The sequence below is a fragment of the Leuresthes tenuis genome, unplaced genomic scaffold (assembly GCF_036924035.1).
Source record: "Leuresthes tenuis unplaced genomic scaffold, fLeuTen1.0.hap1 SCAF_24, whole genome shotgun sequence".
Classification (NCBI taxonomy): domain Eukaryota; kingdom Metazoa; phylum Chordata; class Actinopteri; order Atheriniformes; family Atherinopsidae; genus Leuresthes; species Leuresthes tenuis.
In genome coordinates, this window is record NW_027325378.1 from 28,201,074 (window position 1) to 28,227,508 (window position 26,435).

The following is a 26,435-nucleotide window of genomic DNA, read 5'->3' on the forward strand; positions in this document are numbered from 1 at the left end:
CTAGCAGTCCATTTTAGGAGTTGTAATTACATGAATTAAAAAAAAAGTATTATTTTAAGGCAACCACTGGGATAGGCTCCAGCCCCCCTCGACCCGACCGATGGATTCAGCGGGTAAAAAAATGGATGGATTATTTTAAAGCATATTCATTTATTTTTATGTGCTTTGTTGAACATTCAGTTCAGTTACATGGCAGCTTAACCACCATTGACTTGCACAAGGTAGTCAATGACTTGCCAGGATCAGAACATTTGGCCCTTCTTGGTTTCATCCTGTTGAACATTCTGATGCAGTCTTTATACTCAAAGACCTCCTGGTGTGGCCCATCAAAGACCGCCTTACAGCATACATCCAAGTGCCTCTGTTGCACAGGGGTGTTTTTATCTTTAAAAAAGAAAAAGTTCATGCATGATAAACTTTGCATGATTCTGGTGTAGAGATGAATTGTGATAGTGTTCTCAATCATATCTTACACTATTGAGTGCAGAAAATAGTCTCTCAACATCTGCTTTCGTATCTGACAAATTTACCACATTTCATCAATAACACGAATTACTGCTTTTTAGCTGCCTGTCTTCAGTGTCTACACTCCTTCACCTGTCTTATCTCTCCTCTTCTCGCACTCGTTTTGTAAAAAATTCGCTGATCTTACATTTCGCCATACCTGCAAAACTGATATCGTTAACTAGTACTGGTAATATGAATTTATTTAGTATGTAACATTAACTTTTTCAAAGGAACTGGATGTGTTCGAGTACAGAAGAAACAATACTAACCCCTTTTTGTCGATCTGTCATCCGTGTTTGTTGCAGTGAAAACTTCTTGTTCTTCGTCTCTCTCTGGATGTGGTGCTAAAAGATGCTTTGTTTGACTTGTCGGCCGGTGCTAATTTTGACACAGCGCCACCGTCACTACTGGTGGTTGTGTGCAACTGCAGTTGCATATGAATGAAATGACAGATCCCGACAGGGAAACGATTGGTGAAATTGCCGATTGAAAAGCAGCCGTGAGCTGGTGGCGGTAAGGAATTTGGCGGTGGCGACCGCCACCAAATTCTCTATGCAGGAAAAACCCTACATTCCCAAACTTTAATCATCAGAACTAAACTTGACTTCTAGTCTCTAAATCAAATTCTTACTTTTATATTAATACCAGGTCAGAACTCTGGCTGCAGCATTTTGGCTTTTCAGAGAATATGTGGGACAGCCAAATAATAAGGAATTACAGTAGTCCAATCCTGAAGTAACAAATGCATGAACTAGTTTCTCTGCATCACCCTGAGACAGGATGTTCCTGATTTTAGCAATATTACGAAGGTGAAAGAAGGCAGTCCTAGAAACCAGTTTTATATGTGCGTCAAATGATAAATTCTGATAAAAAATAACTCCAAGGTTCCTCACTGTAGAACTAGAAGCCAAGGAAATACCATCTAGAGTAACTATATAACTAGACAATTTCTCCCTGAAGTGCTCAGGTCCAAAGAGAACAACTTCAGTTTTGTCTGAATTTAAAAGCAGACAGTTCAGAGTCATCCAGGTCTTTATGTCTTTAAGACAGGCTTGTAGTCTGACCAACCTATTGGTTTAATCTGGTTTCATAGATAAGTACAGCTGAGTATCATCAGCATAGAAATTGAAATTTATGCCATGCTGTCTGATAATGTTACCTAATGGAAGCATGTATAAAGTAAAAAGAATCGGTCCAAGCACAGAACCCTGAGGAACTCCATGACTTACTCTGGTGTGTGAGAAAGATTCTTCATTTACAAGAACAAACTGGAATCTATCAGATAAATATGACTTAAACCAGCCTAATGCAGTTCCTTTAATCCCAATAACATGTTCAAGTCTCTCAGACACAAGTCCGCTATCAGAGGCTACTAGGAGATCATTGGTAACTTTAACCAGTGCTGTTTCTGTGCTATGATGTAGAGGGCTGCATTGGGACTGGGTCCCGCCAGATCCAACTCAAATCTTGCGGGAGCGGGTAGTATGAACTTTGCTGCGGGCAGGTGCGGGCAGCTAAAAAAAAACACTGCGGGATCAGGATGTAGTGTTGCCAGGTCACGTGTACGATAATTATTGTATTTGTATGACAATTTTGCCCCGTGTACGATCAATAATCTCAAAAAAGGCCACATATATGATCATTTGACCATTCTGTGAATGTGTGGTTGTAATCGGTTGTAATCAGCCTGTTGCAACTGTCTGTCGGATTTTTTTTGTGAACCCTGAAGGCATTTCCAATTCCATGTGACAAGTTTCAAGCCAATCATGCTTTTATATGAAAGTTACGAGTGACGTGCTTGCGTTTGCCTCAGAAGTTCCTAACAGTAGGTGGCCTCCAGGCCCCATTATTTGGCTCATTAGTTCCCACTCGTCATTGTTCACGGGAACAATTAGCCTAACGCAACTGCTGATGCAAAGCCGTGAGTGCCTGTTAGACGCTATTCAACACCAGAGTAACTATAACGCATCAATAGACTTGTTATTTTAGTTATGACGGGTGTATGATAATTTTCCTCAAAATACGATAATTTTATGTCTCTGGTACAGTAATACTACATTTCCCACCTGGCAACACTGTCGGGATGTAGCCTAGCGACAGGATGTCAATAAATGACGTGGAAAGGAAGCTCAAAGAAGGTCTTTACAGCACAAAGACAAAGCAAGGCAAGTCTGACATTTGGAGAAGTTTCTCAATTGTCCGTGAATCTCTTTATTAATAGCCTATAAAATGACGTGTCTTCTCCTGCGGGACGGGAGAAGACACAAAATCAATGCATTTCTATTATTGTGCGGGCATAAATTCTCAAAGTTTTGCCGGTGCGGACGAGAGTGGACATGCACACTGTGGGTGCGGGCGGTAATGGTCAGAAATTTAGTGTGTACTCTAAATGTAAATTTAGAGTGGACTTGACCTGACAGGAAAAATACCATTTAAGCATTTTTCCATAGAATTTTTTGAATTGTGAACATTTGCATGAAAACTTCATTTTTTTTAAATGTTCTTTTTTGACCCGGTTAGTTATTACACTTCGGTTATTCCGCTTTTCACTCACATTGTGTATCAGTGTTGCACCATTTGGCAGGCAGTCACGCATAATGAGTTACACACGTGGACAAAATGGTTGGTACCCCTCAGTTAAAGAAGGAAAAACCCACAATTCTCACTGAAAGCACTTGAAACCTACAAAAGTAACAATAAATAAAAATTCATTGAAAATTAAATAATCAAAATCAGCCATTACTTTTGAAATGTTGATTAACATAATTATTTTTTTTAAAAAACTAATGAAATAGGGCTGGACAAAAATGATGGTACCTCTATAAAAGATTGAAAACTATTTGACCAGAGTGACATGATTAACTCAGGTGTGTCCTTTGATTGACATCACAGGTGTTTCCAAACTCATAATCAGTCAGTCTGCCTATTTAAAGGGAGACAAGTAGTCACTCTGCTGTTTGGTGAAAAGGTGTGTACCACACTGAACATGGACAACAGAAAGCGGAGGAGAGAATTGTCCCAGGACATCCGAAAAAAAATTATAGACAAACATCTTAAAGGTGCAGGCTATAAGACCATCTCTAAACAGCTTGAAGTTCCTGTGACAACAGTGGTTCATATTATTCAGAAGTTCAAGACCCACGGGACAGTAGCCAACCTCCCTGGACGTGGCCGCAAGAGGAAAATTGATGACAGATTGAAGAGACGGATCGTTCGAATTGTATCCAAAGAGCCCAGGACAACCTCCATAGAAATTAAAGGTGAACTCCAAGGCCAAGGTACATCAGTGTCAGATCGCACCATTCGTCGATGTTTGAGCCAAAGTGGACTTCATGGGAGACTGGGACCACTGCTGAAAAAAAAATCATAAAAAAGCGAGACTGGAGTTTGCAAAAATGCATGTTGACAAGCCACAAAGCTTCTGGGAGAATGTCCTCTGGACAGATGAGACCAAACTGGAGCTTTTTGGTAAGGCACATCAACTCTATGTTCATAGACTCAAAAACCAAGCATATGAAGAAAAGAACACTGTCCCTACGGTGAAACATGGAGGAGGCTCAGCAATGTTTTGGGGCTGCTTTGCTGCATCTGGCACAGGGTGTCTTGAATGTGTGCAAGGTAAAATGAAATCTGACGACTATCAAGGCATTCTGGAGAGAAATGTGCTGCCTAGTGTCAGAAAGCTTGGTCTCAGTCGCAGGTCATGGGTCTTCCAACAGGACAACGATCCAAAACACACAGCCAAAAACACCCAAGAATGGCTGAGAGAAAAGCGTTGGACTATTCTAAAGTGGCCTTCCATGAGCCCAGATCTGAATCCCATTGAACATCTGTGGAAGGAGCTGAAACATGCCATTTGGAGAAGGCACCCATCAAACCTGAGACAACTGGAGCAGTTTGCTCATGAGGAGTGGGCCAAAATACCTGCTGACAGCTGCAGAACGCTCATTGACAAATACAGAAACCGTTTAATTGCAGTGATTGCCTCAAAAGGTTGTGTAACAAAATATTAAGTTATGGGTACCATCATTTTTGTGCAGCCCTATTTCATTAGTTTTTTTTTTTTAATAATTATGTTAATCAACATTTCAAAAGTAATGGCTGATTTTGATTATTTAATTTTCAATGAATTTTTATTTATTGTTACTTTTGTAGGTTTCAAGTGCTTTCAGTGAGAATTGTGAGTTTTTCTTCTTTAACTGAGGGGTACCAACCATTTTGTCCACGTGTGTACCTCCATCAGAAACTAGATTTCCAAACACAGTAACTTATGGGATTGTTGTTCATTTACAGGGAGAAATTGATTAAGCCAGATGGTCAGGGGAGGCAAACTGTACAATTGGCATGACTTAGCTCTGACACTCAAGCCAACAGCACGCATAACAGTGAGCCACCCTTACTCTCCATCTGTTTATACTGAAACAACTAGTGGCACAAACACATTCTCTCATCTTTACTCTACACCCATGAGCTGTAAAGGTCTGTTTGATTTTCAGCATGGAGCATTATTTCTATACATGTGGGTGACAAATGAAAAGAATGCCCAGCTTAAAGTATCTTCAGAGATGTTGGATTTCCATGTGTTCGGTGGAATGAATTCATCAAGTCTGAAAAAGCCCTTTCTGGAGGGATAGTGCACCATTGGCCCTGAATGTGTGCCCTTAGTTAGTGCTTTAACGATGGATGGGAAGTGTCTTTCCAGCACATGGATCCAACCTCTCTTACGGATGTTCCATAACATCATTTCAATGTTCATCATAACAGTCAGTTTATCCTTGTGTCCTGTGGATTGAGGCACTGCTATCCTGGAAGAGAACACTCCTATACAAATAGAACTGTTTAATTATATTACAAAGGTGACCAATTATTTTATTTTTTTAAAGTGATCCATTCCTGGAAGTGGGTTACTACCCATTGTGACAGCCATCAGCCACCAGTGGTGGAACTTAGCCTTAGTCTTTAGCTCTGCTCCACAACCCTAGGCAAAAATGATACAACCTCTAACTTGGAAGATGTTCATGCAGCTTTTTAGGGCACAGAAAGACTTTATGAAATAGCTAAACGTCCAACCTCCAACATTTTAGTTATAATTCTTATCTTTATCATTATATCTTTTTCCTGTCAGATGAAAATTGTTAGCGTGTTTTCTTCTCTTGATGTTTGGCTTTTCTCTGGCTTCTTACACTTCTCTCACAAAAACTGACTCCTGTTTCTGTCCATTTCTTTTCTATTTCTTTAGTTGTACATTTTCTATTTCCAGACATATTGCTTTGAGTTTTCCATCTGCCTTGGTGGACCTGTACGTCCCAGCTGACTGGGAACAACCAACATTTTCTGCCCCAGTTAAATGACCTTGAACAGCTTTAGAATCCTTTCCACGGTCTCTACTACCAGCTCTCTTGTTGGGGCCATGTTTCCTGTCATTCAGCCAGGTCCAACAGCCTGTTTACTCTGCAAGAACTCTCTTTTAACTGCACACTGGTTTGCATTAGGGCTGCAGACGAATCTGCCACAGTAATTGATCGATTTTTTTTTTTTTTTTTTTTTTTTTTTTCTTTTTTTTTTTTTTTAAATCACCGGACCAGCTTATTTTCCTTTTCTTTTAAGATCTTGTGATCAAAATGCAACAAAGCAGTTACTAATTGTACAAAACAGTCAATAATAGGTACATATCTATTACAATAAAAAAAATCGATTTTTACCTGTAATTACATTATCTTTTAATAGAATTTAAGGATAAAATAAAAAAGCTGCATATTGCTCAATTAAAACAAATGAACAATAAATTTATGTGTGCTTTTTTTTTTCTGCAATAAAGACAAAACTGCAATGTTCCATACATACTAAAATAAGTTGACGAGTAAACATTTTTGTCCAATGACATTGACTCCCAACACAACACGGAGGAACACTTGCTGGCTAATAGCGGCAGCAACCAAATAATCTTCAGTCATATTAGCATCGCTGGCAATACTGACTTTCTTTGCATTTAAACTTTGGATCACGTAGCTTGTCTTGGGTCCGTAGCTCGTGCCTGAAGCGCCTCGTGGTTTCTGCTGAGATGCTGGGACATGGAAGTTGTGCTGTTGTGAAACACTAGCTCAGCCTTGCTGTGTAAGGCCTTGTCCGTCGTTTTGAGTTTGAAATGTTCCCACACTTTTTGACGTTTTTTTCTGGGTGTCGTCCTTCCTTTTTGCTGTCGCCCTGTCGCTTGCTTGCTCTGCTGACTGCATGATCTGTTGCCGCTATCAAACGAACGCGCTTCTCAACTACGACACATAATCGGAAGGTCATAATCGGAAGATTGCGTAGACCGGAAGTGATACAAAAACTAAACGTCGATTGAAACATTTTTAATCAAAATGTTTTTTAAACTGAATCAGTCGATTATTCGTTTCAGCCCTAGTTTGAATATTTAAACTCTTGCAGGTAATTATTTTAGAAATCCAGACTTCTCAGTGATTCAATCATTTTTCCTTGACATCACTGTTTAAAAGAAGAAATTTTAGCTGTTTTTCAAAACCAGAAAGTTCTGCTTATTAATAAAATGGCTTAGTGTCAGTTCTTTGTTTCTTTTTTGTTATCCTTTTTTACAAAGTTAAAATCAAAAAGCTGAATGAACATCCTCCAAATATGGTGATCCTGTTAATCTAGCTAGGGGTTGTACAAAGGAAAAGAAGTGTAGTCCTCTTTTTTTTTTTTTCTCTTTATTTAGACTCAAAGATTCATGGTTATTCGTCACAAGACATCTGATTAAATGTGAGAATGCTGGAAAGCATTCTCACTATTGTTTTCCTGTTTCTCTTTATTATTATTATTCCGTGCGTTTTTTGTCCGCTAACTACTTCTGCAGTCTGTCACCGATTTCTACAATTTTGGTATCAAAGCGCTCAGCTCGTTCAGGAGATGTGTGCTATATATTTTGGTGTTTATATCTTTTACACTTTTTAAACTAATTCAACTTTGATTAAACTTTTTTCCTCATTCAATTGAATGGAAAGTGCTTTCAACTCTTCAAAAACTTCCTACTCTTTCCAACCTAATTACTTCAACACACTTTCAGCTAAAGACACCATTCAAACTTTAAACGGGCCACACGGCATTCAGCTATTACCAAATGGTTCAGCTTTTTCAAATATTAAGCCAATTTTGAAATATGACAGTTTCAAAAACATGAACATTTTTGCTCCTTCTTGATTTTTATGAATGAGCAGCCAGCAGAGGGGCACACTGATCATTTTTAACTTTTTCTGATATTCAAACAAATTCCTCTAACTTTCATACAGTTTAACTCAGAGAAACAAATGATACCTCAAAATGTAGGTACACTTGTCTTCTTTCAGCTGATGTAACTACTAAAAAGCTCACATTTACAGAATTTCAGCTATGAGCCTTGAAGCAAGAAACCTTTCAATTTCTCTCACCAACTCTAATGGAAATTTTGGTATGACACCAGAGACGGGTTCAACTGTGTTCAACTCGCTGCCGTTTAAATATTTTTCACTCCATTAAAATAAAAACTACATTGCTGCGTTCCTCCAAGCCTTCTGATTCTTACGGTCTTCAAATTATTTTCCTTGCTCTTCCAGTTTTCTCACAGGAGGTCATAGTATCCAAAAAAGCCATTTCTGCAGGTTACACAGGGAGAGAGCTCGTTAAGCTGCAGCTGTTGACAAACATTGCTATCACTGATGACATCACTCTTCCACTCTTCCACTATATTACACTGAAGCCATTTTAACTATTACTCACTTGATTTCTGATAAATTTTCCCTAGTTGCAGCTTTTTGAGCATGTTCAACTAATCCCATTCAACTTAAAAAGCATTCTCACTGCTGTTTCGCAGGAACAGCTTTTTCTAGTTATGCTTTGACTCTCATCTTAATAGTTGTTGTTGTTAGGCGTAGAATGAAGCTTTTCTGCCTTGTGTCAAGTGTTGGGGGCTGCACGGCGGTGGGGTGGTTAGCACTGTCACCTCGCAGTAAGAGTGTTCCAGGTTAATTGGTGAATTTGAATTGACCCTCGGAGTGAGTGTGGGTGTGGATGGTTGTTTGTCTCTGCGTGGCCCTGTGATGGACTGGCAACCTGTCCAGGGCATCACCCGCCTCTCACCCAATGACAGCTGGGATAGGCTCCAGCCCCCCACGACCCTGAGTTGGATTAAGTGGGTATAGGAAATGGATGGATGGCTGTTAAGTGTTTCTTAAACATTTAATAGAGGAAACCTTTTTTTTCAAATCAAAGTTTTGTTTCTTCAACATAGATGTAATTGATTTGGAATTCTTTTCATTCTGTCAGTTTCAGTTACTTCACAGTTTCCATGGGATTGTTAATGTTTTTTGTTTGGATGTGTTTCTGAGTGCATGTGCTCACTTTTTGTGTGTCTGTTTTGATGTGGACTGTCCCCTGCTGTGTTTCAGGTGAAGTGGTCAGACTCTTCCTCCAGCTGTGTGACCAAAACCCATCATGAACTGGAGAACTTCCTTCTGAAGGTATCCACTTTTGCTAAAGTCAGAGTTTGCTGACTTGTTGATGCTCCAACTTCTTGAGCAGCTGCATCTCTTCTGTCTCTGTATCTGTTAACATAACTGAAGTAGATGATGTGAAAACATGCAGACAGGTCATTTACTGTGTCCCTCGTTAATCTTGCATAACAGTTCTAAAACTGCTGATAGAGACCAAAAATGTTGGGGCTCAGTAAAATGTATGATGTTTGGGCTAAAGATTTCTTAGGCTAAATGCATTCTTTGACTAAATCTTTGTTCCAGACCCCTGAAGCTTGAATCCATTTGATACTGTGTTTGATAACTTCATATCCAAAGTACCTCAACTCTAAGCCGTCGCTTAAGCTGCCACCAGTTGTTTATCTTTCCTGTTTCTTTGTGCAGCTTCCCAAGGATCAGTGTACGGAATCTTTCGAGAGAAGCATTCTGAGACTTCTGAACCAAGGGGAACAGTATGTGAGCAAGGAGGTGGAGAAGAACCTTCGGTAATTTCCATTTGAGCAGCTTATTCAGATTCAACTTCACAGGAACCCCTTTTCCATTATTGCATGCTTTCATCCAGATTTCCTTTAATTATTTTCTATAGTCAGTTATCCTGCTTTATTGGAGTTTTTCATGGTAGATGCAACTAAAGTAAATCTCTTGTCACTTGGAACATGCTGGACTGTGTGAGGTTCTCTGGTGTTCACATTGTATCAGGTGGCCTCAAAACATTCAGACTGCCGCTGTGAGGATGAGCCGAGGTCTCTGTGGTCCTTTGATTCGGACTGTCGGACTTTTCTGAGGATTAGAGTTCAGCTTCTGGCCCTTCGATCATTTCCTGAATGTAATACATTCATCCTCCCTCTTGCACCACAGTTGACTTGGATGACAGTCAGGCAAAGTATTTGAAGGTCATTGCACTTTGTCTTAAGCACTTTATAAAGAAGCAATGTAGACGAGACTTTCTGCGTTTGGTATTGTCAAAATAATGAACTGGTAGAGCAGACCTGCTTTTTATTCTTTGTATTTGGCAGACAATAATTCTCATGGATTTGGAAGAACAGCTCTCATAACGCTATGGCTGTTATAAACAGGAAGTGTTACATCCCCATACTATGAGCTACAGCTTTAATGCTCTCTTTCAAGCTGTTGCTGTTTACAAGTTGAGCCCCAGTTAATGTACAGACATCTTGAGTGGACCGCTTTGACTCTGAAAAACAAGGCAGATTGATGGATGTTTTTCAAGAAAGAAAAATCAGGCACATTTCGACCAACAGCACCCAGAACTTTAAAGTCCATGTGGTTGTTCTTCAGGGGGCTGAAACATTATTTCAGACCTGGGTCCACTGAGTTTTATGGTACAGGGTTGATTTGGTAAATAATCTGGTGTTTTCTGGCAGTCTCTGACACCGCCACACTGGTCACAAATTATTCAAAGCAGGCAGTGCGCTCCAGCTTTATTGTAAAATCTGTTAATGTTACATATTTCTATGGGTTGTGAATGTAAGTGCTCTGAAAGAGAGATTTAACGTTTTTCTTCAGATTGGCTCATACTCTCTTGGCTCATTGTGGAGCATGTTTGAACTCTGCAGTGCGATGTCTTCTCAGCTGAGTGACCCTGCAGGAATGACTTACTTACTTACAAACAGCAGCAGCTGTTCATGTCAGCAGCTTTTATGAGCTATTGTGGATATTAAATATGAGATGACTGAGACAGAAACACTGAATAGTCAAATCAATCAGGAATGTTCAATGCAACAGTCCCTGCCCCATAGGTTCAGGCTAATTTAAAATACAACGTGCTGATTGCTGAGGTGACTTTTCACCCGAAAAGGAACTCTTAAGCTCCTGATTCCTGCCTCCTTGAAATAAAGGAGGTTGATGAATTACCTTAGTACCAGGTCATGGTTCTTTGGGCAAAATTAAGTTACTGATTTAAAATAAATGTGTGCTGATATGTCTGGTTGTAAAGGTTTTAAGGTTCTTTAAAGGGGAACTCCGATATTTCTAAACCTAGACCTTATTTCTGGCATGAAATACGTTCATCTACTCACTGAGAACAGTTTGGCTAATACTTCATCCACACGCCCCCCTGCAGCACAGTTTATTCACTCCGTGCTCTGTGACAGTCGGCTAACTTCACACAGAGTTTGCTGCTGATAGTTTTGTGCAACATCGCAGGATATTTATCAGATTTTGATGACGTGGACGACGACTTTGAGTAAGATGGACGTTCTTACCGGAGTGAATGAGCTGTGCTGCAGGGGGGCGTGTGGATGAAGTGGTCCCAGTAGAGTGCCTGTGTAGAAATCCCTCCGTTAGCTCTCCTATAGCTGCAAGTAGCCACATAACAGCAGCTATGAGCTAACAGAGCTATGAGCTAACAGAGCTATGAGCTAACAGAGCTATAGCACACGTTCATTCATTCATTCTTCTTAAAGTATTGGTGAAATAAGGACAGATAATGCCTTATTTAGAGGCTGCATCCTCTAAGCCCCGTTCACGCCGTTATATGGATCTCAAGTTATCTAAATATCTTCTGAAGGACGCCGACTTTCACCAAACGGTTCTCGGTGAATAGATGAACGTATTTCATGCCAGAAATAAGGTCTAGGTTTAAAGATTCCGGAGTTCCCCTTTAATTCTCTCAACATCCAGTGCATCACAGTTATTTCTGCTGCTCCAAACCAGCAGGACAGACTGTACTAACTGCCTTCTGGTGTGTTCTGGTCCTTTATGTCCCCAGCACGATCTATTTGGAGTCGAGCTCACCCTCATTGGTGTTGTGTACAACAACGTGCACCTGAAGTGGGCTCACTGGCTCGGTGAGCTTTGCTCTTTTTTAGCAGGGTTATGCTCCTCCCAGCATTTGCAAGGTGCAGTTTCAGCTTAACTGAAGCTGCTTCATCTCAGCAGGCATCGTTATGATTCATCAGTAAGGAAGCATGGAGCCCCAAGAGGACAGGGAACTCTGTTGGCAGATGACTGCAACAGTTTTGCAGTTGTACACATACAACTGTGTCAGACAGTGTTGTGTGTGTTTGGCTGTTATAGTCTGATGTGTGAAACACTAAGAGGAGTTTTTCTTGTCTGATAATGCACGTCATGCACACTCACACACACCAGTCCCATCAGTTTCATTTAAAGAGAAGTGAAACCTATCTTCTTGTTTTTCTTTTTTCCTGCCCACAACCAGCATGCATCACAGTCCTCTTCCTCTGCACTGCTTCCATTTGCAGATCTCACTGTCTTAGTGTTGTCACGACACCAACATTTTGGTATCGATACTGGTACCAACATGTATTTCGATACTTTTCCAAATAAAAAGAGAACACAAAAAATGACATTACTGACTTTATTTTAATCGAAAATCTTAGAAGTATAACTATGCATCAGTGAATAAAGTGAACTATCACAAAGACAGGCTTTTCTAATGCACAGGCAACGCAATTTTAAAATAAATAGAATATGACATAAAATAATATAAATAGGCTGATTAAACCAGAGGTAGTGGTAGCTAATTGCAACGCAGCTTTAATTTCTTTCCAGAGCTACTTTTGTGGAGAGTGAAGGGTGCTGCCTGCTTTTAGCACTGAATGCTGCTTTGTTTCATGGGTATAGAAGTTATTACCTGTTGTTCTCTGAACCCCTTATGCAGGTCTGGGGGCTTGTCCTTCAAGTGTTTCGCCAAGTCGGAAGTGTTTCCACCCTTGGCCAGACAAGGCGGTGCTTCAGTGTTAGCGGCGTCACCGTGCTCGTTTGTTTTAAAGCCCAAGTAATTCCACGTAGCACAGTTGCAGCGTGGTGAAGGTTGCAGCAGCTGCCATGCTCTCCCTGCTCCGGTCTCTCTCTGTCGCCAGACTCCTGCTCCGTTTGCTGCTTTACGCTGCTCGCTCACTTGCTTGCCGGCTTACTCGCCTCGGCTCAAATTACAACGTGATGATGTCACGGGGCGACGTAAACAAACAAAGTACCGGCCTCATCCATAGTAGCGTTTTAAACGCGTCAGTACCAACCTAGTACCGGTGTGCCGAACAAGCCTACACTGTTTGTCTTTTGTGTCAGAGGAAACACTTACACCTGACTCTTAACCACCTCTACGGTTAATTGTTCTGATATTTCAAAGAAAAGTAAGGAAAAGAATGTTTTAATGGAATTGTGTCTTTGGTGAGCAGGATTTGAATGTCTGCAGTTCAGCTCAGCTACTCAGTGTGTTGGTTCTGTCAGTCAGGTTTGTGTCCTCTCTGTCCTCCTCCAGGGAAAGGTTCCTGTCGGCTCCTCCACTCTTCAGGCAGACCAGAAAGGTCTGCAGCTTCTTCAACTGTGATCTCAGTTACCCCTCTAAACCTGCCTGCTGCCGATGTGAGTGTCACGCTGATGCTCCTTCAAGCTGAGGAGTCGTTTTCATCTATCCAGATGTCTTGTTCTCCAACACAGTGCTTGTTAGGATGGACATCTGAATGCATTCTGTTGAAGTGTAGGAGCAGGCCACACCATAAGTGCACTTCAGTCCCGTTCAATTCACATAGTCCCCATGTCTCATAACACGAGTAATGTCAGCACATTTAACAGTGTGAGATGAGAACTACCTCACTACAAATTCCCCTTTTAAAAATGTCCCTCCGTCAATGAAAGAGTTGACAAAAGATTTGCTAGTTAAAGACCCTAAAAGTTTTGTTGGCCAGAATAAGCCATCTGAGGATGTCCACTTTTGCTTTTTGATGTTTTACTTTGTTCACATAGTTACCGTTAGTCATTATCCACACACACACACACACACACACACACACACACACGTGAATCCTGTTACAGAATTTTGCATTAGCTTAGTCCACATTTAACAACAGTTACCAGGAACATTGTTGTTTTTCTTTTTATTAAAAGGCAACTGCCAGGCAGGGATGGTCTACCAACGAGACTGCTCTGACGCCTCCAGTCAGGAGGAAGGTGAGGAAAGCAGCTGCTCTTTTCCCACAGTGATGTTTTTCCCTCTGGGGTGTGAATCAGAGACATGGAAAGAGCAGAATACAGAACAACAGAAATGCACAGGAGCATGTATGATTACTGAATGAGGCCTGATGGTGTGCACAAAGGAACAGCCCAACAGCCAGGGCGGCAGCCAGAGCTCTAGCTACATAGTAAGCAGGGGTAGTGTTTATTTTTGGTTGTTGTTTGGAAAAAGCTAAATCTGTTTCAAATCCTCATATTTCATGGCTATATTTGCCCCAGCATGTGCTGGCCTGGGATCAGCTCTGCCAGCGGAAACCACAGCTCATGTTTTGCATCAGACCTGTAAATCTACGGTTTGTGTTGAGTGAATGCTGGGATTATTTGTGATGGTACTGGTTTGATAAGCTGATGACAGGTTGAAGATTGGTTTTAAACAAGCTCAACTTAAGCTGGATACCTGAAAATGGAGACTTGTTACTTTGGGCACACTTTGGGCAGTAATATTCAGCACAAAATGTTTTTGGTATAAAGCAACATGTGTCAATATTGATAAAGATGGTGCTTTTTTTGTAATCTTTTTCTTCACTAACGTATATCTGCTACTATTCTCTGCAAATGTTTGGGTGTCCCATTATTGCTAAAATCCTGCAGATCTAATACATCTTGCAATCTTTTTTTTCCTTCAGAGTCGTATGTTCAGGGACACAAGAAAAAGCATGGATCCAAGAGCCCATGTCAGCTGTGAGTAGCCTGTCTGCACTCATTTAAAGCTCTTCATTATTTGTAATCCTGTGAGCAAAGTAGAACGTTACTGCAGCACACAGTAAATCATTTAGGGTAGGGTGTTGCTGAAGTGAATTTATTATTGTTCCTCAAAATCCCCTCTGCCAGTTCGTCTAATGCCAAAGGCCCCCAGGGGGACACACAGAGGAGGGGAGGCCATGCTGCAGAGCTCAATGGTCCTGCAGAGAGAAGAAAGAAAAGCTGCACACTGAGGAGTAGCCAGGAGGCTGAACAGGTAAGAGCGAAGTGGACAGCTGGAAGGTGCTGCTTCCACTGTTCTTACTCTAAACTGTGTGGGCTTATTAGGAGTTCCCTCCTGTAGAACCTCTGCAGATCATTGAAATAACAGACGTCTTCTCACAGATCTGTTGCAGCTTATCGCTTAAGAAAATATGTCCTTGTTAACCTGCTTCTTTTTCATACAGAGAGTGCTCAGCCACACATCAGTGTGTGCCTACACACATCAAGCCGTAGGTGCGGTGGTAGCGTTGGCTAGAATCAGCCAATGTTGCTGCTTAGAGTGGCGAGTTCCTCTCCCTTCCACACAAAGCCTGTTTCAGCTCTGTTCCTACTTTCTTTGCCAGCTCAGAGACAGGGCTTTAGTTCCCCCGTGCCACCTCCGTACTTTCATACATAATACCAATGCATCCCAGCTTGAGAATTGTGTGAAAAGAGCTTTGGTTACAGTGTTGGCAGAAGTCATTTAAAAATCAGTGCAGCACAAACCACCATCCAGTGCTTTTTACTCGCATTAATGCACTGTATTAATCAGTTCCATGTGGAAAAGCCAGTCTAACATTGAGAGTTATTCTTTCATTATATTCAGTCCTTATATTAGGTATAGTTGAAATATTTGGACTTTTTTATATTCAAACCTTCCTTTGCCAATATCCTAAAACTGTGATTTACTGGAAATGTGTTTTTCTCACTCTCACTGACATGCATTTATTTGCATGACGAGTGAGTCCCGATCACATCCGCGTTAGTTGGTGTGGACACACCCGCACTGATCTATCAGTAATCATTTCTAATGCTGGATGTGAGCGTGCTGCTGGAACACACTCATCACACCGAGTCCTGACCATGGTTTCATTCCTTCTGAGCCGGTGGGAACGGTTTAGTTAAAACTAACTAAACTCTTTACCAGCTCAGTTTTAACAGTTATTCAGTTTTTATTGACATTCACCACATGTTGAATTCTTGTCTTTTAAAAGCTGTTGAGCAATTTATTTTTCTGTTAACAGCAATCCTCAGACTCATCCGTCCCGGGCTAGAAATAAGGCATCTTTTTGATACTCTTCTGCTAGCTCGAGCAACGCTATCTCAGTCAGGTTACAGCTGAGCATATATGTGTAGCTCTCTGCTCTGATAGCTGAAGTTTGCTAAATGCCAGAACAGGGAGAATTCAGGCTGAGTCATGCTTTCAGTCAGACGTGGTCAAGTTTTCTATTTGGAACAGGTTGCTATGGATCTCCTGTTCAGGTGCTGTAAAACAAGAGGGAACGTTGTCTGTTCCTCAGGACAACTTAACAGTCTTGTCCAAAACCTTCTAATGTCCAGATGGATAAAACATCAAATCCATATGGACTCATCATCATCTTCATTCTTTTTAATCCAATTTATTAACAAGACACATCTGTTGAGATGTGTTGTTCCTAAATGAGGACTTTGTGGTTCTGTTAGAGTGGAAGCCATGGCATGTTGTGGTCACTGGTAACATCACCACAGATGGGAACCACAACTGGTCTAGGGATTTATTGAGCTGGGGAGCGTAGCTAAACAGTCGACAACACACACAGTTCCATGAAAACGGGTTAATCATTGCAGGCTGAAGGAATGATACGGAACCTGCCACATGCTAATCTCACTGATGGACAGAGACTGTGTGAGGGACAGAGCCACTTTGCTGACAGGGCCTGTCCTCTCTCTTTCTGTATCAGACACAGCAGAGGCTTAATACACACCTGACTGTCCTTCTGTTCACAGCTCATTTGTTTGCCATGTGTCATGACACTATGTGTGTATATATATATGTGTGTGTGTGTGTGTGTGTGCGTATATATGGTGATTATTCTTCATTTTTATGATAATACCGCTCAGTCTTCTCATTCACGCATTAGTAGAATAATAAATAGCACCTTACTCTTTGCTCTGAAATAATGGCCTCTGATCTTCCTTACAGCACCAGGACTCCGAGATAAGAAGCCACACGGCCTCTAAGATAAAGAGCAGAGTCCTGCCAACAGACAGGTAGGTGAGACGCTGCCAGCAGTGCTGCGTCACTGTTGAGGGAAATGGAGAGAATACACGATAGAAAGGCAGAGGGCAGGCTTACAATGTTGGTGACAGTCAATGGGCTTTTAAAGCAACATGTCTGTCCAGTATAACATGAGATCCATGTGGAAGAGTGTGGTGCACTCGTCTGCCGGTTCACATACTGCATTACTATCCCTTATTTTGAGGTATAGTTGAAATGACTTCATCCTTTTTCCTATCTGCCTGTCTGCAGGGACAAAGGGAAAGCAAAGGGCAAAGGAGTTGCCATCATTACCAATGGTGGTTTAGTCCCAACCCTGCCGCCTCAGAGGAAAGGTAAGGATGATGTAATGGACCCACATGGTTCTAGGATGACTGAAAAGAATGAGCTGTTGTAAGAAGAGATGCATGACAGAACACTTCGGTCCACAATAAACTTATGTTGAGTTCTATGAGCTGCAGGTTAAAGATGATAAAAGCCTTTTCATCTGCAAATAACAATTTCTCAATGTTCTAATAAAATGACAAAAAATACTTTAGTAAGCTCTAATTTCCCAGGATGTAGTTATGGTTCTGCTCAAAAGTAATACAGGGAGAACTGTCTGTCTTTATAAGCAGCTGGTTAAATATGCAAAAGTGTTTTTGTTCCACAGCATAGGTTATACACTTATTCTGTGTTGATCCTCAGTCATTCACCAAAAGAACCAAGCAGACCCACCTAATGGCATGATCCAAACCTTTGTTCAGTTTAGCCATTTCAGCGTGTCAGGTGCAGCTCAGGCCCGCAGAGAAGTTAATTTATTAGACACACAGATAGTGTGAGGGAGGCACGTTCCACTTGCAATCAGTGGCCATTTGGCAAGCTCTCTGGTCAGTTTAGAACTACAGCCACAGATACTCGTTTGTCATGTAAAAAGTATTCCAAGAGGTGAAATTCCAACCTCCAGATGATGTCAGAGAAGCCAGAATGAAAGGTTTTAAGTCATCATTTCTGGATGTTATGTAGATATCAGTAGAAATCTGTGATAAATGAAATGCTGCGAAAGTTCTTTTTCATTTTTCTTTCGATGTGCATGAAACAGTACAACACAAAAAAACCCTGAAATAAGGATAAAAAGTATTAGACAGGCTTGGTGTTAAGATGCTACCAGAGGCCCTGAAGCTCGAGGGTTCTAAGCAGTAGCCAGCCGTTCGCAGAACTGGACTGTTCTGGACAGAGATCTCTGATGTTGTTCCTGGGATCTGTTGGAGGGACTCTCCAAGTTTGAGTGTTACAGCCCTGAGGGCTCCAATCACCACCGGTACCACTGCTGCCTTCAATTCTCACATCTTTTCAACTTCCTCCTTCAGCCCTTGATATTTTTCAAGCTTCTTGTGTTCCTTCTTCTTGATGTTGCTATCCCTACTGCCTTCTTCTGTAGTTTGTCGACCACCACAATGTCTGGTTGGTTAGCCATCACCTGCTTATCGGTCTGGATCTAGAAGTCTTGTACGTTTGTGCGATTCAGACAATAACAGATAATCAGATGATTTAATATCTTATTGTTAGAAGGATTAACATTTAACAAATGTTGTTCATACTTCATGAGCTCACCATATCTGTCTGTTAACCATTTACTGGAAGAAAAATAAATGTAGAGTATAGTTAGTGGTTATGGACAGCGGAGGAGCTGACAAATACGAAACAACAAAATTAAGTATGAACCTTCCGAATCGTTTCCAAGTGAGACTAGGATGGGGATGGGGGGTGGGAACTAACAGAAAAGAGGAAGAATAGTAAAAAAAGAGGATGCTCTTTGGATACACAAAAATATGAATAAAAATTCAAGCTGCAAGCAGCAATGAATGGTCCTCACACCGGCCCCAGCAGCTGCGTTTGGCCCCTGCCTCATCGGGGAAGACACTTAAAACAAAAAAGTACAGATGGCCAGAGTACCCATCACTTGGCACTGCAATCATGAATCTGATGTGCAAACATGTTCAGGCTAGGACTGTTGCCAGTCACCCAAAACGTGTGTTATAGGACAGTGCACTGCAGAGTTAAATGTACGAGTGGGTGGAGCAGTGGCAATATGAGAGTATTTAGTTTAACATCTGTTCAGTTCACTTAAAAAAGCTTGATCTATTCCCAGGGGTAATTAAAGATGGAGCAGACATAGAATACAGTTTCAAGACATTTAACGTCAAATTAAAATAAGAATAATAGTGTCAGAACGACAGTGGTTGTGTGGTGGTGATGAAGGTAGGACTCAGATGCAGATGTTTCAAAAGAAAAACTTGATTTATTTAAACAGTCCATCAAAAAAACTAACTAACATGTCAACTTTGGTGAAGAATTTATGTTATGTGCCAGTTATGACTTCTTGTGCAATGGCGATGCATCAAAATTTGCCATGGATGTGTATGGTGAACAAACAAACCTCCTACGCATTTTTTGACCAACTTTTAAGTGAATGGGATGATTAGTTCAGAAGAAGTAAATCAAAGAATACTTGACTTGTTGTCAGTGGGCGTACTTTGGTCTTGAAAGATGTTGGTCTTATAGAGCTGTTCAATTCAGTTTTATTTATGTGGTGCCAAATCACAACAAATGTGATTGTAAATTGTAATACAAGCATAGTCCAATCAAATCAAATGAACCGATTACAAATAAGTCCAAATCATACAAACAGAGCCATTAAAAAAAAAAAAGTAGCCTAGCTAATGAAACAGATTGCACCGAAACTTTTCCTCAACCCAATCTCCTGTACTGAGCGTGCACGAGGCGACCGTTGGAGGAAAAAAGTCCCTCAGAACCAGAACCAGGAAGGGTCCATCTGCCTGGACCAGCTGGGGGCTGAGAGGACAGGAAAGAGGGGACAACAAGCAGCGTAACACCAGGCCAGAGACACCTGCTGAGAGAGAGAAACACAAGTTAATGACAGCAATGATGTCATCTGTACATGGAGGGAGGAGAGGTGCATCATGGGAGCTCCCCCAGCAGGCTGGGCCTATAGCAGCAGAACTATGGGATGTTTCAGGGTCACCTGAGCCATCCCTAACTATAAGCTTTATCAGAAAGGAAAGTTTTAAGTTACAGAGGGTGTCTGCTTCCTAAACACATGGGTCTGGGAAGTCATGACAACGGTGATGAAACCCCAATAAGTTTAATGCTTTTCAGATGATATATGAGTGATTTATAATCACTTTTGTGGTCATGGCATGATATCAAAATTTGCCACACTGCCATGGCTACGCCCTGCACCAAAAGTTTTCTAAATTAAGAATCGGGGTGTTATCTATTATCATTCTTCACATTTGAAGTTGAAGTGGCTAATAAGTTCAAAGTAATAGGCCAAAGATCAAATGAACAACTTCCTATGAAATGATGACACATCACAATTCAATTGTTTGGCTGTTTGAATTGTAATGTGTCACACACTCTGTGGCCGCACACTTTGAGGAAAAGTAAAGTTTCCAATAACTTTTAATGACATGGGCTCTATGCTTGTACGCACTACGGTTCAGGGTAATAGGAATATAGAAGTAGTTCATTAAGAGAGGAGGCCTAAAAAAGGCCAAAATTTTACCTAATCAAATCAAAATGGCTAACTTCTTGTTTGATGTAGCTAAGAGTTCCAGGAGGGTTTTTTGTGCAACTTGACATGTTGCATGCATGTGCCAATTTTCATACCTATGGTCGAAAGTAGTGGACATGGGTTAATTTCGCAAATATTGCAAAGGGTGGTATAGAGACATTTTGACACTCATCCACAATATTTGGAAAGCCCTATATTGAGGGCGTGTTCTCATACGCACCAAATTTTATGCATGTCGTTGAATGTAGACTTCAGGGCTGCAGTTTAGGGGGCGCTGTGGAGTCATTTCCACTGCCCACTTCTGAGTATGTTATGTTAAAAAAGTTTTCATCATTCAATAATTGTGTGCCAAATTCCAGCCGTCCCCCAAATAAGCAATTAATTTGCTAGAAGAATAATAATCATTAAAGCTTCAAAGAGCAATAAAGGCCCTCGCACCTTAGCGGCACTTTGACTGGTAATTGAGTATGGCACATGAAGGCTGTAGAGAAGGCTATTGACTCCTGTGAACATGATTCGATACGGACATGCAAACATGATCAGTTATCTTTCATGAAAAATATGTCTAGGACAGTGCGTCTCTGAGTAACATGGCAAATGTCTTCACATCTAACAAGAAGCATCTTAAATAATGAGGATACAGTACGTAGACTGAAGCATATTGAAAAGATTAAGGAACTACTGACCAAAGTTTGAAATGCTTTATTTATTACCACGAAATAAATGTTTGTCACGCCATCACAGATATGCCATCCTGCAAAACGTCCCAGTTTTCGAAACAATTGATTGTCAGCATTTTATCTCGTTTGACCACATTTGAATATGATGTGGTGATCAAGGTCAGAGTAATAAGTAATAGACCAAACAAGAAAATTTCTGAAGAAAATTTGATGGGTGCCGATGGAGCTACTGCCCGCTGAGAGACCTGATGCTATGGGTGGGCAAGGAACCTTTTAGGTAGACATAAGAAGATGGAGAGAAAGGTTGTGTGTGAGGTGGCTGAGGTTCAGTTAAATGACAGGCTGCTGTGGGGATTCAGTGTGTTTTAGTCAGACAGAGGCTGACAGACTCGGAACAAACCCCCCCCCCCCTTGAGGTTAACCTGTGAAATATTTTACTTTGATAGTGAAACATGTATAACATAGCTGTGACAACTCCTTGTTTGTTCAGCTGGGCTTTTCTTTTTTAAAGATTAGACTGAATAATCCTTACTGTTGGTATATTACTATAGGTAACAGAGGGTTTTACTATGAAAATCTGACTTAAGAGGCCTTGGTCTTGGTATATACCTTAAAGTAAGGTGGCTTTTATTTTGAAAATCTGTTTAACCTTGTCTTCCTGTTGGTATGTTGCTGTCAGTAATGTAGGCTTTTACTTTAAAAGTTAGACTGAGGAGGTCCTCACAATGTTTCTGTGTGGATATGTGTTTCTTTCATCAACAATCAGCCGCTGTTCAAAAACAGTCTAACCTGAAAAATTCTTTCTCTCAGTGAGAGAAGTACTGTCAGAGCATACATTTTCCTAAAACTTAAACTGCCATTGTGTTAAAACTATAAAAGACATCAACAAACCCTTTAATTCAGTAAAAGTATCATCTTTCCTGATCCCTTTAAACATTGAATGATGTCTCTATGATGGAGTTTAACTGAGTTATAGTGCTTCAAATTGGGCTTAGTTTGCTCCATTATTTATGGAAATCCATTCATTTTCTATGGGAGGAATTTAGCAGTAAGTTGAGAACGAAAAAATCTACGGTCAGTGGGCGGGACTATGGCGTTGGCAGTTATAGGCATATAGTTCTGTTCAGGGCACAAAAGAGAGAATACCCTGTAAATTTGGTACCATTTGGATGAGATATTAGCAAATTATGACTTTTCTGGTCATGAAATTGAAAGTGAAATTGAAATTTGTCTTGTTGCCACAGAGAAAAAGTCACTGTTTTGTAAGGAAAGTGTCATCCACTTATTATCTGTCTTCTGACCACCTTTTAAGTAGGGTCTGGTGAATAATGTCTTAGGTCCAAGAGTGAAATATGACTTCCTGTTGCCAAAGTTTGAGAAACTCAAGGTTTTGATAACTTTTAATCACACGTCTTAAAACTATATGGCGCAATTACCTTTATTATGAAATCAGTAAGAGGAGACTGTGAAAACATAACGTTTGAAACACTAAAATAGCCCAAAATGACGTTGATTGTTTATTTTTTCGATTTATACTATATTACGAAAAGTATTCACTCGCCTATCCAAATAATAATAAAATGCTTCTACATCTGTGACAGAACGGGTCTCTCAGGAGCTCAGTGAACTCCAGCATGGTACCCTGATAGGAAGCCACCTGTGCAACAAGTCCAGTCGTGAAATTTCCTCTGCTAAATATTCCACAGTCAGCTGTCAGTGGTGTTATAACAAAGTGGATGCGATTAGGAATGACAGCAGCTCAGCCAGGAAGTGGTCGGCCACGTAAAATGACAGAGCGAGGTCAGCGGATGCTGAGGCGCACAGTGGTCACCAATTTTCTGCAGAGCCAATCGCTACAGACCTCCAAACTTCATGTGGCCTTCAGATTAGCTCAAGAACAGTGAGCAGAGAGCTTCATGGAATGGGTTTCCATGGTAATTGCATCCAAGCCATACACCACCAAGTGCAATGCAAAGCGTCGGATGCAGTGGTGTAAACTGGACTCTAAAGCAGTGGAGACGCCTTCTCTGGAGTGACCAATCACACTTCCATTTCATGCTCCCAACTCTGTGGAAACAGTTTGGGGATGGCCCCTTCCTGCTCCAACATGACTGCGCACCAGTGCACAAAGCAAGGTCCATGAAGACATGGATGAGCCAGTTTGGTGTGGAAGAACCTGACTGGCCTGCAGAGTCCTGACCTCAACCTGATAGAACACCTTTGGGATGAATTAGAGCAGAGACTGAGAGCCAGACCTTCTGTCCAACATCAGTGTCTGACCTCACAAATGCGCTTCTGGAAGAATGGTCAAAAATTCCCATAAACACACTCCTAAACCTTTTGGAAAGCTTGTCCAGAAGAGCTGAAGCTGTTATAGCTACTAAGGGTGGGCCGGTGTCATATTAAACCCTATGGATTAAGAATGGGATGAACTTAAGTTCATATGGGTATTTCGGTGCCCCCAGGGGGGAAAAAAACAACAAAAAACACTACAGATACAATAGCCCTTCGGTGCTCGGGTCTGATTAAATCAGACCTATAAAAGGGATGTTGGATAGTGTAGTTTAATAAAACTATCTTCAGTTATATAGCCATGACACAAATTATGAGTTTTTATTTTTCAAGGTCATTTATCAGCTTTAGATCCATAATTCAGATTTTGGATTGATGAAATGGCTCTTCTTAACTGATTCTGGCCATTTATGATTGTCTGGATTCTGACCAGTGTGAACATCTTTCCACAAACTATTCTGCATGTCCATGATTTGACCTGACTCAGTGTCAGTTGTTAACAAATTCTGGCATTCAGATAATGGCCTGGAACAACAGCTGGGATATCCACCGTCCATAGACTTTGCTTGCTAGTAAGTAGTAGTAAGTGAATATGACAATTACGGTACGTGCCTCCATACTACCTACTATTTTCAATTAAAAAAAAAAATCAGTTCTTCCTTCATTTCTGTTCATACAGGTCGGCTTTGTGATGTTCTCTCTCACCGATTGTATGTAGGGTTCCCTCTCAAGGGCCGATGAAGCAGTAGTATCCAAGTTTAAACACTTCCACTGTGGCCATATTAACGCGCTTTTTCCTGTTGTCTTATGGCATGTTAGCACAGACACTAGAGTACATGTTGTGGTTCAGTGAGCACTTCATACCAGATGAGTGACTTGCATGAGTATTCTGCTGTTGAGGAATCGTCAGAGTGAGTGCCGTGCATCATGGTAGCAAAGTTCACAGTGGGCCTTGTGGGTATATTGTGGGGATATTCAGTAGCTCAGCAGTTGGCAGTCTGACATTCAGCTGTTGTTGCAGATGGGGGTTCTGGTCCTGATACCTGTGGCGAAACATCGTCAGAATGCTACAGCTCTCCATCCAGCCCTCAACATCGAGGACCAGAGAGCCTGGACAGCGAGGATGACAACCACAAAGGTGAGAGATGTGCTGACACAAGCAAAGTGTGCACAGGGGAGTGATGCAGTGTGATGGTGTAGTTTCTGTGACTCTTCTTGTTGTCTATCTCAGTGTCGGATACAGACAGCCATTCTGATGACTGCAGTAAAGGCGTGGCCCCTGACATGTTCTTCACACATGATCCAGCTGAAGTCTCCTCTGTCCATACTCTGTCTTCCAATATCCATGAGGCTCAGCTGGAGCCCCTCTGCCCAGAGAGCAGCACAGAGTTCCCCCCTCTTTCCTTCATGCATTCTCAGCCCTGCATGCTCCCCAACGGGGCCACTGACCCTGGTCTTCCACTGGTTTCTCCTCCCAGCCAAAGCATCATTCCCGATGGGAAGCTCCCTTCTGGGACATTGATGATGCAGATGTCTCTAGTGCCTCCGCCCGTCCAAGGTCCTGGAATTGTGGGAGACGCAGAGAAGAGGGACATGCTCGTAACCTTTGGGATTCCACCTACTGGCCTCCATCCTCCAGGAAATCTGGCTGTGCAGCCGCTGGTTCAGAGGTTCAAAACAGCTTTGTCTCACAGCCAGGGTGGTGCTGACGGCCCTCCTGGGAGTGATTCTCCTCCTGCTGCCCCACATACTTCTCATCCTCACCAGGCCCCTGTAAGAGCCTTGAATGTCATGTCTTCAGGTCCCACATCCTATTCTTCTCCTCTTCTGTCCTGCCAAGACCCAGCCAGTGTCAGCCCAGGTCTGGGCTCCTCTCTTCCACAAGTGGAGACTTCTCATGCCAAGCACCATGGCTTGACCTTACAGTCTGGCATGCCTTCCCCTTACAGCCTGCCGCCTGTACCCACTTCTGTTATGCCTACGCTGGGAGCACCCATGGTCTCTGGAGTAGCTCCATCTTCTGGAAATGGACAAACAGCTGTTCCTCCAGCTGTGCCCACACACACATCTGGACCTGCCCCGAGCCTCAGCCCAGCACTTACACATAGCATGGCGCAGAGCGACAGTGCATCCTACAACAACAGCAGCTCCTCCTGTGGGAGTGCCCCAGTTGCCCCCAGCAACCCTTTAACTCAGCAGCAACAGATGTCTTCCCAGCAGCCAACACCCCTCCAACAACAGCAGCAGCAACCAATGGGCTGTGGGACTTGTGGTTGTCATAACAACTGTGGAAGCCGAGGCATCAGCAACAGTGTGAGTGGTGCCTCTGGCTGCCAACCTCCTCTATTCTTCCCCACCCACCAGATGGCGGCGGCGGCGGCAGCAGCACGCCAGGTGTTCAGCGTTCCTCCGTCTCTCTTCCATCTCACGAGCATGTGCAGTAACAGCTACCTCACCCAGGCCCATCCTCCTCACCAGGCCAACGGTGCAGCCACCCTGTCCCCCTTTTTCCCATCTGCTCCACCTCCTGCACACCCATCCCCCTACCTTCACAGTCACTCTCACAGTCATGCAGATGTGCCGTCACATATGATGGGCAACCAGGCTGCAGCAGCGGTGGCAGCTGCTGCCGCTGCCGCTGCCAACTACAGTCTCCAGCAACAGATGGCACCAGCGGCATCGTTCTGTCAGCGTGTCTACCAGCCTGTATACTCTAATCCTATGGGGATGCTGCCAGCTGCTGCCCTGGCAGGAGGTGGAGTCAATAAGAAGAATGGCAATGTATCCTGTTACAACTGTGGTGTGAGTGGCCACTACGCTCAGGACTGCAACCAGCCTTCCATAGACTCCACACAGCAAGGTAACGCAGTTCTCCATCGGAACCCCCAAGTGTCCTGTAATGT

At 42.1% G+C, this 26,435-nt stretch overlaps 2 protein-coding genes across 3 annotated transcripts in view; one reads left to right on the forward strand and one right to left on the reverse strand.

Moving 5' to 3' along the window:
• zcchc2 (zinc finger, CCHC domain containing 2) overlaps positions 1-26,435 on the forward strand; it is a 35,817-nt gene that overhangs the window by 3,894 nt on the left and 5,488 nt on the right. For both annotated transcript variants that reach the window (XM_072378786.1, XM_072378787.1), the window contains exons 4-13: positions 8,928-8,999; positions 9,396-9,496; positions 13,252-13,355; positions 13,878-13,940; positions 14,630-14,684; positions 14,835-14,961; positions 16,909-16,976; positions 17,236-17,318; positions 24,554-24,670; positions 24,764-26,392. In XM_072378786.1, the coding sequence (XP_072234887.1) occupies positions 8,928-8,999; positions 9,396-9,496; positions 13,252-13,355; positions 13,878-13,940; positions 14,630-14,684; positions 14,835-14,961; positions 16,909-16,976; positions 17,236-17,318; positions 24,554-24,670; positions 24,764-26,392 (2,419 nt within the window). The remainder of the gene's footprint in view (positions 1-8,927; positions 9,000-9,395; positions 9,497-13,251; positions 13,356-13,877; positions 13,941-14,629; positions 14,685-14,834; positions 14,962-16,908; positions 16,977-17,235; positions 17,319-24,553; positions 24,671-24,763; positions 26,393-26,435) is intronic.
• ift74 (intraflagellar transport 74) overlaps positions 19,405-26,435 on the reverse strand; it is a 47,017-nt gene continuing 39,986 nt past the window's right edge. The window contains exon 21 of the mRNA XM_072378789.1: positions 19,405-19,876. The gene's annotated coding sequence lies outside the window, so the exon portion shown is untranslated. The remainder of the gene's footprint in view (positions 19,877-26,435) is intronic.